General features: G+C 37.1%; 1 protein-coding gene across 1 annotated transcript in view; it reads left to right on the forward strand.

Annotated features, from left to right (window-relative positions):
- The window catches only part of LOC307155351 (ethanolamine-phosphate cytidylyltransferase-like), a 33,219-nt gene that overhangs the window by 7,410 nt on the left and 3,360 nt on the right, over positions 1-22,449 (forward strand). Inside the window, exons 2-11 of the mRNA XM_079865956.1 lie at positions 3,113-3,201; positions 5,802-5,963; positions 13,698-13,764; positions 13,848-13,932; positions 14,046-14,087; positions 16,813-16,951; positions 19,538-19,620; positions 20,328-20,405; positions 20,500-20,565; positions 22,364-22,429. Coding sequence (XP_079722082.1) covers positions 3,113-3,201; positions 5,802-5,963; positions 13,698-13,764; positions 13,848-13,932; positions 14,046-14,087; positions 16,813-16,951; positions 19,538-19,620; positions 20,328-20,405; positions 20,500-20,565; positions 22,364-22,429 — 877 coding nt within the window. The remainder of the gene's footprint in view (positions 1-3,112; positions 3,202-5,801; positions 5,964-13,697; positions 13,765-13,847; positions 13,933-14,045; positions 14,088-16,812; positions 16,952-19,537; positions 19,621-20,327; positions 20,406-20,499; positions 20,566-22,363; positions 22,430-22,449) is intronic.

The raw sequence follows: 22,449 nt of genomic DNA on the forward strand, positions 1-22,449 counted from the left end.
CAACTATAAATAGCATGTTATGGTGTTAAGGTAAAACGAAGGGCAGTCTGGTGTATGGGTTTGATTGACCTCTGAAGAATAAGCAAGCATGTCGAGGTGTGCGTTAACCACATGACAGGTCTGATCAGCTGACGCCGGGTCAATCAGTCACTCAGTCTTTCCTCAGTACTAGCATGTGCTTTGCTGAGAATCTCATAAAACATCTCCAAAGTTAAAGCTAACAAATGTATTGAATGTACTTTAAGACCTTTAAGACCTTTGAACATGAAAGACAGTTCCCCCGCCGCCCTTCACATTACCATAATCTGATTGTTGCACTTTATGATCCTCATTAGACTCCCATTACTGTAATACTGTAAAAAATACATCATATTCATAGTGCTTTCTCACTATGCTAGTTTCTGCTGGTTTCTGCTGCATGTTTCAGGTGGTTTCTTCTGGTTTCTGCTGCATGTTTCTGCATGTTTCTGATGGTTTCTGGTGGTTTCTGATGGTTTCTGCATGTTTCTGTTGGTTTCTGCATGTTTATGCTGGTTTCTGCTTGTTTCTGCTGGTTTCTTCTGGTTTATGCTGCATGTTTCTGCTGTTTTCTGGTGGTTTCTGCTGCATGTTTCTGCTGGTTTCTGGTGGTTTCTGCTGCATGTTTCTGCTGGTTTCTGCTGCATGTGATGGCATTCTCCCTATCAAACACGCAGAGCTCAGTTGCAGTTTGGGCGCTGGAAAACGGCAAACCAGTTTCAGTAGTTCATGCTCATGATCCTGAAGATACAGCAGAGCCAGGCCAACGCTGGCTAGTCGTTGACATCAACATAGTATATACCAACAATCTTATTTTACTTCACTTTCAATGCACATCATATGACCTACAGTAAATGGCATCAAAATAATAAATAGTCAAAACACAGAGTATAAATAAGTCCATATAAATATAACCCAGTCAACAATTTGATCTCACAGTGAGCTCCCAGGATACTCGTGATATGATCACAATGTGAGTTCACAGTGAGTTAAAAGTGTATCCTCACAGCGCACTCACTGTCTGCTATGGCCACAATGTGAGGTCAAAGTGCACACAAAGACTAGATACCCAAAATGCATTGCAGCACTTTTGATCGTCACCATTGTTGAGATTCATACGCTGATTCTTGATATCTCTTTGTGTCTAAATACATGTAATTCATGTTCATGAAATGTAGTTCAAATGTTTGTGTCTTATTATGCATTCAAAAACCTTCATAAATGATCATGCCACTGCTGGATCTCATACTATATAATCACAGTGCTATTATAATTTATATATAAAACTCACAAAGATTGAATTCTGAATCTAGGAGATGATTATGTGGTTATCATCAATAACAAACCAACATCACCTGGATTTATTCTCTTTTGGCTTTTCCTGCCATAACAAATGTGTCTTACAAACACAGGTACAGCAGACAGAGAAAATATAATGTCTAAAAGTCAAGGGTCACGAGCCCAACAAAAGCAAACACTGATCACCATCCTGGTGACGTCCAACTAAATAATAAAACATCTAAACCTCTGTTAATTCTCTATAAGAGCTTCTGTAGACGTCTGACAGAAATAAAGTCAGTCTGGTTAGTAATAAGTGAAGCTGGTAATGCTGTTTGTGGAGTTGTTTAATCAGATCTTCACAGATTTAAAGGGGGGGTGAAATGCTCATTTTCACTCAATCTCCTGTTAATCTTGAGTACCTATAGAGTAATATTCCATGCTTCATATCTCCAAAAAGTCTTTTGTTTTATTATATTAATCAAAGAAAGATAGGGTGTACCGAGTCTTTCCGGAAAAAAACGAGCGGCTGGGGGCGGGTCGTGTGGGCGAAGCTTAGCTGTGCTAACGCACCGAGCTAGTGACAACACACAGAGACATTATTTGTTCAACAGTTACTCACCGTCCGGTTCCAACGCACGACCGCGAACCTTTATCATTGCGACTGCTCGATCCTTAAGCATTAGACGATCTGGGCTTTGTTTATAAAACAATCATCGTCGAAATGCAGGGAACAAACAGCTACACAACTCCGTTTATGCTCAGGAAAACAAACTCCATCCACGGGTTCCTTAACGCTGGGTTCTTTGGGAATCTGTGCAGGGTTGTCTTGCCCTGGCAACCAAAAACACACTTCTTTGGTGACATTGACTTCCCAAAAGCCGGGCAGGGCGCTTTGATGGCGAACTGCTTTCACTCTCTTGCTCTGGTCTACGAGTGCGCGCGCGGCCGCGATCTTACTGGAGAAGTGCCCTTAGGACCCATATAAGGAAATTCCGCCCTATCTTACGTAAGACAGAGCCATACTCGAAAAAAACTTTCCGAAACTTGTGACAAACCGGAAGGAGTATTTTTGGAACAAAAATACTCCTTCAAACGTACAACTTAGTTTTTGAAACTTTGTCCATGTTTAGCATGGGAATCCAACTCTTTACCAGTGTAAAAAACTCAGTATGCATGAAATAGCATTTCACCCCCCCTTTAATGTCTTCTTTTATCTTCAGTTCATCGAAGGCTGTGTCTGAAGAAAGTTGTAGTTTGTGTTCTTATTACTCTTTCTTTCAGTGCTTGTTCACAGCCGGTGTTTGAATGATTGAAAGAACGTTTCAGGAACATCATACTAACCTTTATATTATATTAACATTCAGACATTTTTATGTTCTTGGAATGTTAGATCAACGTTACTAGAATATTTAATTGTTCATCAAAATTAAGTTTGAAAGAACGTTTGAGGAACATCACACCTTCTAAAACACGTTCCTCTAACGGTCAAGAAAACTGGACATTTTTTACGTTCGCAGAACCAACACTGAATATTTGGAGAACGTTCTTATAGCAAAACTCTGTTAGCTGGGTAGATGGATGGATGGATGGATAGTTGAGTATAAGCTGTATCATAATTTATTTGCAGATTTGTTTTACCGCTTTCTAATGTGAACTATTCATTTGTGGATATCAAAATTATTTTAATCATAAGGTTTCCACTCACCCAAGATGTACTATATCAACAGAGTATTTTGCAATAGGCTTCGGTCAACTGCTACCACCTTTCTAGCCTCCTTAACATCTGTCTTCATCTATCTTCCCTTCTTCTTAGCTATGACATGGTCCATTATGGTCATTCCAACCAACTTCGACAAGCCAAGGCTATGGGGGACTACCTCATTGTTGGAGTGCACACTGACGGTGAGGACACACACACACACACACACACACACAGTCATGTAGTGTCAGTGTCAGGCAGTGTTTGATCAATTAATCTCAGAATTATTTCTGATTATTTACTGACACAATTTAGTTCTCAACGTTTTAATATTACTTAAGCAGACTTGAATTAAGTTTTAATTTTATGGTTTAAGTTATAAATATACACATTACAGTGCACGACAGCATTGTCTTGGCCGTACACAAAAATAAAAGTTCCAATATGGGCTTTTTGCAGGGATGCCATAGAAGAACCATTTTTGGTTCCCCAAATAATCTTTCAGAGAACAGTTTTTTTTCTCTTAGTGTAAAAAACATTTTAAAAATCTAAAGAACATTTTACAACGTTTAAGAGATGGAAAGGTTCCATGGATCTTAAAGGTTCTTCATGGAACCAATAAAGCCAATAAAGAACATTTATATTAAAGAGTGTATCCTATGAGAAGGTGCTTCTTTTTTCTGTTTGCATGGTGCATTTGATCATGATAGAACAACAGGCTTTCAATCAATGGCGAGTGATATAAAGTTGCAATTGTGTGTTATAAAGTCAGAATTGCATGATATAAAGTCGCAATTGTGTGTTATAAAGTCAGAATTGCATGATATAAAGTTGCACTTGCAAGTTATAAAGTCAGAATTGCGTGATTTAAAGTCGCAATTGTTTTATAAAGTCAGAATTGCATGATATAAAGTCGCAATTGCGTTATATAGTTGCAATTGCATGTTATATAGTCAGAATTGCGTGTTATAGTCAGAATTGCGTTATTTAAAGTCGCAATTGCGTTATAGTCAGAATTGCGTGATATAAAGTCACAATTGCGTTATATAAAGTCATAATTGTGTGTTATAAAGTCAGAATTGCGTGTTATAGTCAGAATTACGTGATTTAAAGTCGCAATTGTGTTATAAAGTCAGAATTGCGTGATATAAAGTCAGAATTGCGTGATATAAAGTCGCAATTGTGTTATAAAGTCAGAATTGCATGTTATAAAGTTGCAATTGCAAGTTATAAAGTCAAATTGCATGATATAAAGTCACAATTGCGTGATATAAAGTCACAATTGCGTTATATAAAGTGGCAATTGCGTGTTATAAAGTCAGAATTGCGTGTTATAAATTCAGAATTGAGTGATTTAAAGTCGCAATTGTGTGTTTTATATAAAGTCAGACTTGCATGACATAAAGTCGCAATTGTGTTAAAAAAAGTCAGAATTGAGTGATATCAATTTGTAATTGCAATTTATAAAGTCCGAATTGCGTGATATAAAGTCGCAATTGCGTTATAGTCAGAATTGTGTGATATAAAGTCACAATTGCATTATATAAAGTAGGAATTGCGTGTTATAAAGTCAGAATTGCGTGTTATAGTCAGAATTACGTGATTTAAAGTCCCAACTGTGTGTTATAAAGTCAGAATTGCGTGATATAAAGTCAGAATTTAAAGATATAAAGTCGAAATTGGGTGTTAAAGTCAATTGTGTGTTATAAAGTCAAAATTGCGTGATAAAAAGTCAGAATTGCGTGTTATAGTCAGAAATGCGTGATAAAGTCACAACTGCGTTATATAAAGTCGCAATTGCGTGTTATAAAGTCAGAATTGCGTGATTTAAAGTCACAATTGTGTTATAAAGTCAGAATTGTGTGATATAAAGTCAGAATTGCGTGATATAAAGTCGCAATTGTGTTATAAAGTCAGAATTGCATGAAATAAAGTCGCAATTGGGTGTTAAAGTCAATTGTGTGTTTTAAAATCAAAATTGCGTGATAAAAAGTCAGAATTGTGTGTTATAGTCACAATTGCATTATATAAAGTCGCAATTGCGTGTTACAAATTCAGAATTGCGTGTTATAGTCAGAATTGCGTGATTTAAAGTCGCAATTGTGTGTTATATATAAAGTCAGAATTGCGTGATATAAAGTCGCAATTGTGTTATAAAGTCAGAATTGCATGATATAAAGTTGCAATTGCAAGTTATAAAGTCAGACTTGCATGACATAAAGTCGCAATTGTGTTATAAAGTCAGAATTGTGTGGTATAAAGTTGCAATTGCAAGTTATAAAGTCAGACTTGCATGACAAAGTCGCAATTGTGTTAAAAAAGTCAGAATTGAGTGATATAAATTTGTAATTGCAATTTATAAAGTCAGAATTGCATGATATAAAGTCGCAATTGCGTTATAAAGGCAGAATTGCGTGATATAAAGTCAGAATTGTGTGATATAAAGTCAGAATTGTGTGATATAAAGTCAATTGTGTTATAAAGTCAGAGATCTACATGATATAAATAGAAATATATTCAGAATTGCAAGATGTAAAGTCGTAAATTTTCTTTTAAAATGTTTTATTCTGTTGCAGAAACAAGCTTCCATAGGATATAGGTGATCCTGTAGATCAGAGTTTCTCATCATGGGCATTCATTTCATATTTTTGAAAACCAGGATTATCAGACGCGATATCAAAACAATATATCACTGAACAAACCAAGAGTCTCTCTCTCTCTCTCTCTCTCTCTCTCTCTCTCTCTCTCTCTCTCTCTCTCTCTCTCTCTCTCTCTCTCTCTCTCTCTCTCTCTCTCTGTGCAGATGAGATCTCTAAGCACAAAGGTCCTCCAGTGTTCACTCAGGCGGAGAGATATAAGATGGTGCGAGCCATCAAGTGGGTGGATGAGATTGTGGAAGGAGCTCCATACGTGACCACGCTCGAGACTCTGGACAAATATACCTGTGATTTCTGTGTTCATGGAGGTCAGAGCTTAAGTATGATAACCATAATAACCTGTGCTAAAGTGTTGATGAAGTCAGTAAAGAGAAGATTTGGGCCCTATCATACACTCAACTCAGTGCAGTGCCAGGCACGACGCAAGTGTGCTTTGTTAGTTTCAGCCCGACGCAGTTTTCATTTTCACGTCCTGCGCCACTTTGTTTAAATAGCAAATGTATTTACGCCTATTTGTGCGCCCATGGGCTGCACAAATAGGCGCCCATGGTGTGTGTTCAGGCGCATTGTTGGACCGTTGCTATTTTTAGGGAACTGAAATAGACTGAGCCATTGACCAACTGAAACCTGGTCTAAAGTCAGTGGTGCAGTATTATAATTTTTTTGTTATTTAAAGAGCGTGTTAGTAATGTGCGCCTATAGGCGGGTCCACAACACGCGTACACTATGCTTATTACACACACAGGGACGCACGTACAGCAGCACACAAACTAGCCAAATATTAAAAATAAAAGGATTACAATGTAAAAGATTAATATTGTGTAGTCAAGTCAAGTCATCCTCATTTATATAGCGCTTTTAACAATGTAGATTGTTTCAAAGCAGCTTTACAGAAATAAACGTATAATTTATGGTAACAGAGATTGTTTTGGCTTTATAGCGGTTCTTTAATAAAGTTATTTTTCAGCTAAAGTTAGTTTTGATTGATTCGCTTCCATCGCAACGATCATTTGTTATTAAATTAGGGGCCGCTAAGACGACACCATTCCCTCTACACAGACTTTAAACGCGATCCTGTGAGAAACGCTGATGGCGTTCACATGCGCATTTAGAATTGGTTCTATAGTTATGTGCGTTTGAATATATGTGCGCAGGTTTGTAATTCCCTACAAACCAAGCCTAAACAAAGTACTGGTCTTTCCTTATAAATTTTGATACAGAATTTTATTTTGTTTTGTCACTTTGGGGTAGGTACGTGAAACGAAATTCCCGACAACACTTTATCTGTAGAGTGGTAAAGGTATCCTCCATAGGGAGAGACTAGTTGGCACTTCAGCACTGCGTTGTCATCGGGTCCAGGTGAAGGTCCTTCGTCAGATCTGGATACGGCCTGGATCCAGCAGGCTGCGGGAAAACCTCGGGATAAACACAGACACTAAAATTAGCGTAGATGCCATTCTTCTTATGATGTAACGAGTACATCAGGATTTATGGGAAGTGTTCCCGGTTCCAGCTGACCTAATCTATGCAGCCTAACATTGAATTATAGAAGTCTATAATGTGTTATGTGAATGCTAGGTCAAAGAGATGTGTCTTTAATCTGGCTTTGAACTGACAGAGTGTGTCTGCTTCCCGGACAATGGTAGGAAGACTGTTCCAGAGTTTTGGTGCTAAATAGGAAAAGGATCTACTGCCAGCAGTCGATTTTGATATTCTAGGTATTATCAACTGGCCGGAATTTTGAGATCGCAATAGACGTGAAGGACTATAATGCGTTAAGAGCTCGCTCAAGTACTGCGGAGCTAAACCATTTAGTGCTTTGTAAGTGATCAGCAATATTTTAAAATTTATTCGATGTTTAATAGGCAGCCAATGCAGTGTTGACAGAACCGAGCTAATATGGTCATATTTCCTGGTTCTGGTAAGAACTCGAGCTGCTGCGTTTTGAACTAGCTGTAGTTTGTTTATTAAGCGTGCAGGGCAACCACCCAGTAGAGCATTGCAATAATCTAGCCTTGAGGTCATGAACGCATAAACTAATTGTTCCGCATTTGTCAATGAGAGCATATGGCGTAATTTAGATATATTTTTAAGATGGAAAAATGCAGTTTTACAGATACTAGACACGTGACTTTCAAATGAAAGATTGGTATCAAAGAGCACACCCAGGTTCCTAACCGACGACGAAGACTTAACAGAGCAGCCATCAAGTGTTAGACAGTATTCTAGGTTATTACGTGTGGAAGTTTTTTGTCCAATAATTAGAATCTCTGTTTTTTCAGAATTTAGAAGTAGGAAATTACTAGTCATCCAATTTTTTATATCCGCTATGCATTCCGTTAATTTTGTGAATTGGTAAGTTTCGTCTGAGCGTGAAGAAATATAGAGCTGAGTATCATCGGCATAACAGTGAAAACTAATGCCATGCTTCCTAATGATATCTCCTAAGGGTACAGAGTGAACAGCAATGGTCCTTGTACTGAGCCATACTGAACTTGTGATCGATAAGACATCTCTTATCGATAATCAGTTTCTTATCACAAACTGATAATGGTCAGATAATTATGATTTAAACCATGCTAATGCAATTCCACTAATGCCAACATAATTTTCGAGTCTATTTAAAAGAATGTTGTGGTCAATAGTGTCAAATGCAGCACTAAGATCGAGTAACACTAATAGCGAGATACAACCACGATCGGATGATAAGAGCAAATCATTTGTGACTCTAATGAGAGCAGTCTCAGTACTATGGTACGGTCTAAATCCTGACTGGAAATCCTCGCAGATATCATTTCTTTCAAGAAAGGAACACAGTTGTGAGGATACTGCCTTTTCTAGTATCTTTGACAGAAAAGGTAGATTCGAGATCGGCCTGTAATTGACTAATTCTGTAGGATCAAGTTGCGTTTTTTTAACCAGCGGTTTAATCATAGCCAGCTTAAAGGTTTTCGGTACATATCCTAGTGACAAAGATGAATTAATGATATTAAGAAGAGGATCTATGACCTCTGGAAGCATCTCTTTCAGTAGCTTAGTCGGTATAGGGTCTAACACACATGTTGTCGATTTAGATGATTTAACGAGTATAGTAAATTCTTCCTCTCCTATAGCAACGAATGAATCAAATTTTTCTTCAAGGAGACTAAAATGCACTGCCTGATGCGATACTGTAGTAGACGGTTGCATAGTTATAATTTTCTCCCTGATATTATCAATCTTGTTAGTAAAGAAGTTCATAAAGTCATTACTGCTGTGTTGCTTGGAAACGTCTGGGGTTGAGGATTTATTTTTCGTTAGTTTAGCCACTATTTCAAATAAATACCTAGGGTTTTGTTTATTTTCTTCTAATTGGTTTGAAAAATAAGCAGATCTAGCAGCTTTTAAGGCCTCTCTGTATTAGGGTGGTCCTTATCAAGTCCAATTTTTTTTTTTTTTTTGCAAAATGATAGTGTCTTAACCTTTTAAACTGTTACTTTTAACTTCAAAATTAGAAATATGCAAAAATATTGACAAAAAAATGATACTTAGAGGTAGCTTAATCATGTGGAAGATTGCCTATGTTAAGCTGTGCGGTGTTATTGTGATATGCAAGTAATATTAAAAGTTGCTGCAAATGAACTACATTTTATTGAAATCAGAGCAACACTGACGTGACAACAATGACAACAATCTCAAAAAAGCACAAAGTTTTCAACAATCCCTCATTTCTGATGCTCAGCAGCCAGTGTTGACTTTTTGCAGTCTGGATAGATCCGTCGGTGATCTTCCACCACATGAAGGAGAAACTGCAATTGAGAAACCACAAATTGAGAAACTCATTAAGAAACCACAATTAGATCATAATAACCTAGCAAATTATAGACCCATTTCAAATCTTCCTTTTATGTCTAAAATACTAGAAAAAGTTGTATCCGCCCAACTGGGCTCTTTCTTGCAAGAAAATGACATCTATGAAAAGTTTCAGTCTGGATTCAGACCGCATCATAGCACTGAAACTGCGCTCGTTAAAATCACAAATGATTTACTATTAGCTTCTGACCAAGGCTGTATCTCAATATTAGTTTTACTTGATCTTAGTGCTGCGTTCGATACTATAGATCATACAATACTCTTAGATCGACTACAAAATTATACTGGTGTTCAAGGACAAGCATTAAGCTGGTTCAGATCATACTTATCTGACCGCTACCATTTTGTCTATTTAAATGGAGAAAAATCGATTATAACTCCAGTAAACTATGGAGTGCCGCAGGGATCTGTGTTAGGCCCTCTGTTATTCTCAATATATATGCTGCCACTTGGAAATATTATAAGGAAACATGGAATTAGTTTCCATTGTTATGCTGATGACACTCAAATCTATATTTCATCACGGCCAGATGAAAACGCTAAATTATCCAAATTGACAGAGTGTGTTAAAGATATAAAAGATTGGATGACGCGCAATTTTCTTTTATTAAATCCAGACAAGACAGAGGTACTAATCATCGGTTCAAAAAACCGCCCACAAAACCTCTCACACTACAACTTTAACATAGTAGGATGTCCTGTTACTTTATCCTCTACAGTAAAAGACCTGGGTGTTATACTAGACTGCAACCTGTCTTTTGAAAATCATATTTCATATGCTACAAGAACAGCCTTTTTCCACCTTAGAAACATTGCTAAGCTACGTAACATGCTATCATGCTATCAGTTTCTGATGCAGAAAAGCTAGTTCATGCATTCATGACCTCGAGACTAGATTACTGTAATGCTTTATTAGCCAGTTGTCCTGCATCCTCAATAAACAAGATACAGTTAGTCCAAAATGCCGCCGCTAGAGTTCTTACTAGATCAAGAAAATATGATCATATAACACCAATTCTATAATCTCTACATTGGTTACCTATAAAGTTCCGTATTAATTACAAGGTATTGCTACTGACTTATAAAGCCCTAAACGGCTTAGCTCCAGTCTATTTAACGGACCTTCTATCGCCCTATAATCCATCGCGTTCTTTAAATTCGAGGCTTTTGGTTATACCTAGGATATCTAGGTCCACCAAAGGAGGGAGAGCATTTTTACATTTAGCTCCAAAACTCTGGAATAGTCTTCCAGATACTGTTCGTTGCTCAGACTCGCTCTCCCAGTTTAAAACTAGATTAAAGACGCATCTCTTCAGCCAGGCATTCATATAATACTTTTAATCTTACAGTTAAATCCGACCTCTAGTTCATAGACGCCAGAGGAGAACTGGCCCCCGACTGAGCCTGGGTTCTCCCAAGGTTTTTTTTTCCTCCATTAGGTCACCTGATGGAGTTTTTTTCGGTTCCTTGCCACTGTTGCCTTTGGCTTGCTCAGTTGGGGATATTTAATTAATTAATCAATCAACAATACTATTGATCAGCATTACCAAATATGGACGTTTTCCACTAGAAACAAACATTGATGTATTATTTTAATTTAATACTGTGAAGCTGCTTTGAAGCTGCTTTTCACAACACAATCTGTGTTGTGAAAAGCGCTATATAAATAAACTTGACTTGACTTGACTTGACAATTGTTCTTCAGAGTGTGTGAGATAGCCATTGTATTCTTGAATCAGAGCCACTCCTCTCTCGGTGTGATCATTGACTACTTTCATTGCATGGTTGCCTGTGCCTCCTGATAATCTGCTTGATTCGGCCAAAGTTCCGGGTCAATTTCAAGGAACGTAATGTAATTTTTTAAACCAAAAAAATTGTTCTAAACCCAAACAATAACCAAGGTGATCATCAATAGAAATATGTATTGATTCCACCAGGAAAGGTAAATCTGCTAAACCGGGTCATGGATGGATTAATTTGGATTTAGTTTCTACAATAAGTAAACTGAGATATGTATCTAAAATACATATTTAGGAATATATGGTGCATTAGATGCTTTTATGGAGATTTTTTTGGAAATTTACTAGCCAGGTACAATACCAAATCAAATTATCTGTTTTTACGAAAATCATCAAAATCTCAGAAAGTTTAAAGCTATTGAGCTACCAGTAATTATTATGTTACTGCCATAAAAATTGGCATGCTGTATTTTCTTATATAAAGGAACAATTTGAAGGGTTAAGAGCATGACAATTGGATACTTTAAAAATAAGGACCACCCTACTCTGTATGCAATCGAACTCTCTTTCCATGAAATGCGAAATACCTCTAATTTTGTTTTCTTGCAGTTTCGCTCCATTTTTCTGGCTGCTCTCTTAAGGGCCTGAGTGTGCTCGTTGTACCACGTCGTTGGACTATTTTCTTTAAGCGCAAAGGAGCAACTGTGTCTAAAGTGCTGGAAAAGAGAGAGTTAAAAGTTTCTGTCGCAATATCTAGTTCTTCTAATCTAAAGATATTGTGGAATCTGGCTTGTCCTGTAGATGGTCTGCTTGAGAGCTTTAACCTCACACACACACACACACATACAGCTTTAACCTTGCGCACGAGCAGATCCGTTTCCTCGCTAGAGAAGCATTCAGTCTTTCCGCTTGCAAGTTCCTCCATGTAAACAGCGAACATGGACGAGTGCAACTGGCTTTTAAAGGGAGTGGGAGATGAGACTCTGATTGGTTTATTGCACGTTACACCCAAAACACACCCATTAAGGCCCTTTCACACCGGACGCATAATGAAAAAGCGAAACGAAAAAGCGAATATTTCGCATCAAAACCATTCACATCAGCCGCGACGCGAATTTGCGACGTCTGTGACGTTCAGAGCTTCAACATTCCAAAACTTTTGCGCCAACAGCTCAAAAAACATGGACACTTCATCATCATCATCCAGTGAAGACGAGCTTTTCATTTTCTTTGGGTGCACCCAATCTTAAAGAACAGAGAGTCTGAAGGGGAGTATGCTAATGTCCACTTTTAGTTTCCTTTAACCTCTCTCCTTTTTCTCACATAGGTGTCCCTGAGTTTTTTCCACAGTTTTTTTGCGTCTTCAACTAAACACAGTGCGTTTTCTAATGTTAATACACATTACATGTAACACACGAAGTAACAAGTTAAAATCATTCGACTAGAAACTGTAGATATCACACAAAGAATGTATAATAAAAGCAGCCCTTAATAGTCTCACTACATTTTGTTAACATTACATGTTCAAAGTAAACATGTTCTCTGTCTCTATCTTTGACGATAATAGTGTTAGCATTCTATCCCATATGTAGTTTAGCCTGCTAGCCTACACAGCACAGGACTATACAACGACTAAAACTATCACACAACATACTCACAGTCGTGATAACCGAGTTGGTTGGCAATGCTACGCCACACATTGTCTTTCAAATCGTTGTCCTTGTAGTATGTGATTGGCTGAAGCCTTTTCTGTCGCCGCAAAAGTTTTTAAAAAAATCGACATCGAAGCGAAAAGCACATTCGCGTTCGGTGTGGAAGCACTCATTACACAAACAGCTGATCAAAAAATAAAACCATCGCGCAAATTATTTGTCCGTCAAAATCGCATCCAGTGTGAAAGGACCTTTACTCATTAAGAGAATAGAGACAAAACACACCCATTACTCATTACTCAAGAGAATAGGGACGACCCATTTAAATCATGCACCGGGAGCGCCGACCATTTTTCCCGACGTTAAACTAGCAAATGTGGAAATGTGGATACTTCAAATGTGGATTCAGACACGCCATAAGTGCACTTGTGCGTACCATTTAGATCATGCGCTTAGATCCTTAAAATAGGGCCCATTAATTAATAGTGTTTGTGTTTAATATTGCAATAATAACAAATGCATGTCCTGCATCTGAGTAAAAACAAAGCTGACGGTTTCCAGACCATCATTATTGTCCTCTGAAAATGTAGCCTTCAATAACTTGTTCATGGCTTTAGTTTTGGTCCTCCATGCACAATATTTTGGGTACATTGTACCACACACCAAATGAGATCAATCTTTTTGGCACCTCATGTAGGGTTAAACCTACAATAAGAAGCACTAGAGTAAAAATGCATTAATTTTCACTAAAGTCCTTAGCAAACTTTTGATAAGCTTAAGTGTGGTTCTGTCTTCACAGATGACATCACTCTTACTGTGGATGGAAAAGACACATATGAAGAAGTGAAAAGGTCTGGTAGGTACAGGTAAGTCCGTCACACACCTGGCTTTAAGGCTGCTGGTGTTGTGCACGTTCAGTCCGGTTCTCACCCAGAGTTGATGTTTGCAGAGAGTGCAAGAGGACCCAGGGAGTGTCCACTACTGACCTGGTGGGCCGCATGCTTCTCATGACCAAAGCTCATCACAGCAACATGGTGAGGCCACAGACACACACAAATAATACAAGTGTGTGAGACCATAAATCATAGAGACCTCAAACTTGTATTTACAATGGACATTTATTTCTTTATCTTTCTTTCCTCTTTAGGGCAGTTCAGACTATCAACAACACACAGACAACTTTGGAAGAGTGAGTGTTTTATTCCCTTTGGCTCTTCTATACAGAGAATAACTTCCTCTGTCAGTGATGTCACTTACACTTGACACAAATATCACCGAAAATATGTTTCTAGCCATTAGTTTGCATTTCCAACAGAGCCAAGAAGCTGGAGTGGTTCATTGATTAAATACTATAATGAGACCAAAGCATTTTTGTTGCTGCTTGTATATTTATCACACAATTGAAGTTTTAAAAGTTTTTATACTTCAGCATTCAAGTGGCACACCATAGATAATATTTAGCAAGGATTCAACAAAAATTGTCAGATCTAAACAGCAACAAAAATGACTTTGTCAAAGTTATTCATTTCTGAGTTATACATTTCCATAAGCAAAATTGCAAAAAAAATGTATAACAGATGGCTGGAAGTGATGGTTTATAGATTAAAAAGTTTAAAATATTAGTATTTTTCGGACACACAGCTACCATTGTGCTTTTGTACATCAACTGGGGTCATACTGTCATATTCATTTTGTGTGGTTTTTGAAGTGTCTACTTTAGAGGTCCTTGCTTTATGTGGACTCGCAAAGATGGATTATTTTTCTAAAAATCTTTGTTTGTGTTCATCTGAAGAAAGAAAGCCATATACATCTGGGACGAGGGCATGAGGGTGAGTAAAATCATTTTTGGCTGGAGTATCACAAACAGGGATGGTAAACTATACAGTGGTTTCAACGTGTAAGTGATATAATAAACCAAAGACAGTAAATACCATTCTGTGTTATAATTTGCTTTATGTATTCAAGATCATGGTTGGCTAGTTAGATTATCTATCACAAACGCAAAGGGATAGTAAACCAATATAATTCCTTTTAATTATTGTATATCAGATAACTCTTTCCCCGCCAGCGTGTTTTTTTAAGTTGCCAGTCACCGCCAGCATTTTTGAAAATTTTCACAAAATGTTCATGGCTCCCAATATATATATGCAGTATATCAAAAGAAAGAACTTTGCTTTAAACAAAAAAAAGTGTTTTATTCTAGCTTCGTGCATTATTTTTTTTAATCAACATTTGAATGTGTTTCATAAAAAAGCAACATTTTGAGCAAAAAGCTGAGAAAATCATATTTTTGTCAAAGACTACGTCTGGATCAGATTCAGAACGATGATTAAAACACAGAAGGAGTCGATAGAGTCCATCAACACCACTGATCACAGTCATTAACCCTTTCTGGGTCGACATTTCATTCAGTAACATTACGCAGTTTTGATTTACATGCTGTTTAATGTTGATGATTGTGCATTATACATTATACATTATGCATATGATTACCCTTACGGAACAAAAATATATTTCCTATATATGAGTTATCAATATATTAAACGCTTTAACAGTATAATTGAACATATACGGAATAATATATTGTACTGGAAGAATACAATATATTGAATAATACATAAGGAATTGCCACTTTTCATATATTGAAAAATATGTGACAATATATTTACTAATACATCATAATGTATGTACTTTTATATTCAGTAATATACTTCATAATATATAGATGTATATGTGATCAGATATGGGACTGCATGTGTAATATAATGCAGATTATTTACTCATGCAACATAAACACATTTATAGAGAAAATATTTTTATGTAATATATTTCTAATATTTTTTTATTATTATTTACATTATAAGTCGTTTCATATTTTCAAGCTAGTTGACAATTGCATAAGCACACCTGCATGCACTAAAGTATTTAGTCAAGAGACTATCACTGTACTGAGGAGTGCACAATGTAAAATATAGTAAAGTATTAATGATTTCCGGCCAATCGTCAACCAAACCACAGTCTCTACTCTTCAGCGCATTAGTAACCCCCAAAACTCACACATAACCTTTTTAAATTAAAAACTAATAGAGCATTAAAAACTAACATATCTCCCCCTATATTAATAATGAGCAAAACATATTAAATAACACTTCATTTCAACATTTACTCTCCTTTAAGGCAGAAGCAAAGCATGCTGGGAACTAGAAATCTGTTGTAACTCATTCCGTGAATGTGTGTATATGTGTGTGTGAACATAACATTTATATGGGAACATTTAATATGTAGGCCTACACAATAAAGGATAAAACTGTGAATATTACATGTAATGCTATTTTTGTCTTCATTTATAAATACTTTATATTCATTAATATATAGCCATACATGATCAATGCATATATTGCAGTATATTGAAAAATATAAGCACTAGTTTCCCATATATGGAAATGTAATATGTAATATATCGCATTATATTTTGCAGTATATTCCAATATAATTTTGTTTCCGTAAGGGTACATATGCTATCGCTTGTTTCTGCTTCTTCTTCTCCTGTGTTTTGATCAGGAGATTCTGTTCTCTTTCAGAAGATGTGCAATAGCGCCCCCTAGCATATAACAGTGAAAAAACATGAATAGCTGGAAAATTCTGTCAATTCAGCGTTTTCTCACAAATGACGGAAATTTCCATCAATGGCGGGAAAAGAGTTAAATGCTAAACACAACATTGACAAAAAAAAATCACATACGCCAACGATGACTCCATAGGAAGCACTTCTAAACCTTCTAAACCTGGTATGTGCAGGTATGGGTAGATCGTAAGTGACTTCACTGAAAGAGGAATGATTTCATCGTAACCCCTCATTTGGCATATATTGCTGTAATGTCTGTTTGTTATCATTTCTGTACCATTGGCCACAGGGTCCTAAGGGCCACAGTCCCTGGACAGGAGTGTCACAGTTCCTGCAGACGTCTCAGAAAATCATCCAGTTTGCCTCGGGCCAGGAGCCGCAGCCCGGAGACACCATCATCTATGTGGCGGGAGCCTTCGACCTGTTCCGTATCCTTTCATGCTTTCTGCTCCCAGAGTTTCTCCTGTTAAACTCAAAAGAACAAATACTGTCAAATATCCAGTGTTATCTTCTCTATAATGAAGACTGGGGGGCTGTTAAAATATCTGGTGGAAGGGAAGATTCCCAGCAGGCACAGGATGACGTTGGATTTTGGTTGAAAATGAAAGTCGGGTTGATGTCTAAATCCAATGTTTGTTTGACATCAAGCTCTGGTGGGAATAAACAACACAAAAAAACAAAAAAATGTGAAATGCTTGGCAGTACACTTTACTTATTATTAACCAGATTGACTTTATTTCTGTCAGGCGTCTACAGAAGTTGTTTAGATGTTAATGTTTGGCTTGAAGTCACCATCATTGTGATCAGTGTCGCTTTAGTTGTGCAGTTTGACTCTTGACTTTTTAACATTAGTCTTTCTCTTGTACTGTTTGTCATTACAAACAGTACAAGAGAAAGACTAATGTTAAAAAGTCAAGAGTCAAACTGCACAACTAAAGCGACACTTGTTGCAGTTCTTGGCAAGAACTGCAAGATAAATTGTCTTCAGATGATGTTAGCTTCTTGATGATAATAAAGACATGATCATAATGCAGTGTTTGATTCACTGATCATGTGCAGAGTCTGTTCTTTGTTTAGATATCATGATATTAATTTCACATCATTGTTTGTAATAGTCCTATGGTAGTCCAGCAATGTTCTAATCTGAGAGATTGTGCATTTTAAAGTTACACACATACATTAAAGAATCAGTGTATGAATCTCAATAAAGGTCACATGCCGCAATGCATTCTGGGTGCATCATACAAAACTCATCTATGGCTCCCAGAATGCATTGTGGCATCAAACATGTCACCATTGTTGAGATACATACGCTGATTATTGATGTCTGAGTGAGTCTAATAGATGCTGGAGTTCAAAATGTTTAGTGGAAAACGTAGAATTTCAGGCTTTCTATAATGAAAAATACAAAATGATAGCGAATCCAAAGATTAGATACTGGATGTCATCAGTGAATCAGACCACTATATGATGCATATATCATACATCAAGTTAACAATATCATCTGATCATATTTGCTTTTGCTTTTCTCACCATAACAAACACAGTTACAGCTGCCAGAGAAAAACTAATGGAATACCCAACTAAATGAGACATTGATTAAATTCAATTCAATTCAAATTTATTTGTATAGTGCTTTTCACAATACATATTATTTCAAAGCAGCTTTACAGAAAGTGCATTTCAGAAATGTACATAGAAAAATACAGTTAGTTAATCATGTATTAATTAGGGCATAACATATCGCCAGCGTTGAGTCGTCTCTTCACAAGCGTCGAATCGTCTCTTCACGGGTGTTGGGGCATCTGAAGTTTCCATGAGAGGCTGGATACAAACTGGAGCTGACGAACTCTATTTACCTCGGGACTAGCGTCCCGAGATAACGACAGAAAAGCAAAAGGGAAATAATTAGCATAGCTGCTGTTCATAATATTAATGCATTCGATCCGATTCAACTGTAGTATAAAAGGTAAGTATTATGTGAATGCTTGGCTAAAGAGATGCGTCTTTAATCTATTTTTAAACTGGGACAGCGAGTCTGAGCCTCGAACAATATCAGGAAGGCCATTCCAGAGTTTAGGAGCTAAATGTGAAAACGCCCTCCCTCCTTTAGTGGACTTAGATATCCTAGGAATGACCAGAAGCCTCGAATTTAGTGATCTTAAAGAGCGCGATGGATTGTAGGGCGATAGAAGTTCCGTTAAATACCCAGGAGCTAAACCATTTAGGGCTTTATAGGTCAGTAGTAATACTTTGTAATTGATACGGAACTTAATAGGTAACCAGTGTAGAGACGACAGAATTGGTGTTATATGGTCAAATTTTCTTGACCTAGTAAGAACTCTAGCGGCTGCATTTTGGACTAACTGTAGCTTGTTTATTGAGGATGCAGGACAACCAGCTAATAAAGCATTACAGTAAACTAGTCTCGAGGTCATGAATGCATGAACTAACTTTTCTGCATCAGAAACTGATAGCATGTTACGTAGCTTAGCAATGTTTCTAAGGTGGAAAAAGGCTGTTCTTGTAACATATGAAATATGATTTTCAAAAGACAAGTTGCGGTCTAGTATAACACCCAGGTCTTTTACTGTAGTGGATAAAGTAACAGGACATCCTCCTAAATTAAAGTTGTATTGCAAGAGGTTTTGTGGCCAGTTTTTTGGACCAATAAGTAATACCTCCGTTTTATCTGAATTTAATAGCAGAAAATTATACGTCATCCAGTATTTTATATCTTTAAAACACTCTGACAATTTAGATAACTTAGTGTTTTCATCTGGTCGTGATGAAATATATAATTGAGTGTCAAACCAAACTATTCTTTTCAATAAAACATCAACATCTGATAATCTCAGCTTCTGTAGACGCCTGACAGAAATAAAGTCAGTCTGGTTAGTCAACATGGACATTAAAAACACTTCCCGAGACCCTTGCGTTCTTTTCCACCTTGCTTTGGATGTACGTGTGTAAGACGATGTTAAAGTTGTCCTTTTTGACCCGATGCACATCAGATATCGGTCATGTGGATTTCCTGGATGCAGTGTCCCAGCTTTCAGAGAAGCCATATGTTATCGTGGGGTTGCACTTTGATCAGGTAGGCTGGATAGCAGGAAAGTCTTTGATATATCCCAGATAGCAACATTGTTTCAGCCCACATCTGGCACATGTGGAATGATGATCCGGCCCACATGCAACGTGGAATGACAGCCCTTGGGCGGCTCGCTCCTGTTTGCCAGATCTGGGCCACAAGCAGGCCATAGCAATGCCACATGTCAGCCAAGAGCAAAGAAATAAACCAGAACTGGACCTTATCTGAGCCACAAAACCTGTGTATATTAAATATGGAGTCATCTCAGCCTTAATAAGCCGAACAAGCAGCAACAAGCAGAATCACTGAGGGAAAGAAGAGAACTGAAAAAGAGACGAGCAGAAACACAAGAACTCCAAATGACTTCAGACACAGCCTTAGATGAAATCAACTGAAGAGAAAAGAAGACATTAAATCTGTGACGATCTCAGCAGAGGAGGATTAAACAACTCCACAAACAGCATTACCAGCTTCACTTATCACAAGTGCCATCATTCCACGCCGCATGTAGGCCGGATCATCTTTACACATGTGCCAGATGTGGGCCGGATCTGGGCCGTCACAATGTTGCTATCTGGGAGATATATATATATATATATACACACACACACAATTATTTTCTCAGTTGAGCATAATGCTCAGTAATATTAGAGGAGAGATGTGTTAGAAGCAGGAGTAACTGCATGTTTGTTTGCTTTTTACTATTATTCTAGGAGGTGAATCGTTACAAGGGAAAAAACTATCCCATCATGAACATCCATGAGAGGACTCTGAGTGTGCTGGCCTGTCGAGTGAGTGTTTGATCTGATCGCAGGTAATGCCTGTTTATGTCTTGAAATGAATTGTGTAATATAAATGTCTTTCTTTTGTCTTCAAATCTCTCAGTATGTCTCTGAGGTTGTTATAGGAGCACCATATGCTGTAACAAAAGACTTACTGGACCATTTTAAGGTATCCCCTTCTTGTGTTGAATTTGACTTCTGACTTTTAGTCAGACCTGCTTTTGACAGAGACCATATCGACAACACTGTAAAACCTTGCTGTAAAAGATGGCCATATTCTGACGTTATCATACCATTTTCCATTAAAACAGTAATATACTGTAGAAAACAATGCATTCAGGGTAATATTTGTCATTTTCTAGAAAGTAGCCTACAGGAATATACGGTGAATTAACAGCGCTCAAAGTCGACACTCAGAGGCTGTTTTCCAAATCACACCCTTTATACCCTCATTCACTATTCCCTACATTAGTTCACTAATATAGTCCCCTTGACAGAGTGAATGAAAAGAAGTGAGTGAATTGAGACACTGATGAACACCTGATAAGCAGAATCACTGAAGGACAAGAACAGAAAAAAAGAGACGAGGAGAAACACAAGAACTACAACTGACTTCCAGCCACACCAAGTGTGAAATCAGTTTACAAACCAGTTTAACATTATTTCTTTCATACATGTACAGAAGTTCTTGATGAGAATTAACAGAGATTTAGATGTTGATGTTTTATTGAAAATAATAAAGTGTGTAGTCACCATTATGATGATCATTGTTAGATTTAGTCGGGCTCTTGACTCTTTAACGTTAGTTTTTCTTTGGCAGCGAGTTTATAAAACACATTTATTAAGGCAAGAAAAAGCCAAGAAATTATCAAAAACTAATTTCTGATTTCTATAGTGCAAAACACACAGACATTGTTGACTTAAACACACAGACATCAACAATCAGCATTTGAATCTCAACAATGGTGACAATCAAAAGTTTCATGTCGCAATGCATGTTGGTTACCAGAATAGTACAAAACTCCCAACATGCACTGCAGCATGAATAAATTAATCAGCTGAATGATCTTTTTATATTGCCACCATTGCTGAGATTCATGTGTTAAATGAGGCTGCAGCTCTATGGTGTGTTTTAAACAAAATTCTTAATTATAACTGTTTGCCGCTGGAACTCTTGCTGTTGTTTCACAGTAGTGGTAATGTAAAATTTAAGTCTGTTAATAATGCAACGCTTTTGATAAGGGATTAAACACTGGATGATATCAGTGAATCAATTGACTACTTGATGGTTGTCATAACATTCAGCATTCAATGACCACCGTCTTTTTCTCGCCATAACAAATAAGTTAAGGGTCAAGAGCCCAACTAAAACAACTGATCCTCCATAATGGTGACATTAAACCAAACATTTTCAATCAAACATCAATACTGGTTGTGTAATGTGTAATGGCTGGAAGTCACTTGTAGTTTTTGTGTTTCTGCTTGTCTCTTCTTTTTTCTGTTCTTGTTGTTCCTCTTTCCTTCAGTGATTCTGCTTGTTAACAGCAGGTGTTCATCACTAATGCTCATAATCATCACTTACATATTCACTTAATTATCTCACTACAATTGTAAGTTAAAAAAAACAGTTATATACTGGCAGCACTGTTTGTGGGTCACCATTTTGCTGAAGAGTTGAAATAAGTTCACAATAATAGTATGCTCGCATTATAAATATTAGTTTTTAAATCTAATGGCAGTTGATCAGTTTAAGGCATTCGGTGTCTGCAAATGAAATGAATTAACTTGAGTTTTAATTTAGTGCATGGGATCTTTAGAGCAATATACTGTAGATTATAGTAAAGAACTGCCAACACCATTCATTTACAAGTCAAAGTTTTACAGTGCAGTCATGCCATCTGAGACTGAGACTACCTTTTGCCTGTGTAAATGTGGCCATAGAGTAATACACTGTCCTCATGGTGTAGGTAGACCTGGTGTGCCATGGCGAAACTGAAGTGTTTCTAGACAGAGATGGATCAGACCCATATGCTGTGAGTGAAACATCAATCAT

The sequence above is a fragment of the Squalius cephalus genome (genome assembly GCF_949319135.1).
Source record: "Squalius cephalus genome assembly, chromosome: 1".
Classification (NCBI taxonomy): Eukaryota; Metazoa; Chordata; class Actinopteri; order Cypriniformes; family Leuciscidae; genus Squalius; species Squalius cephalus.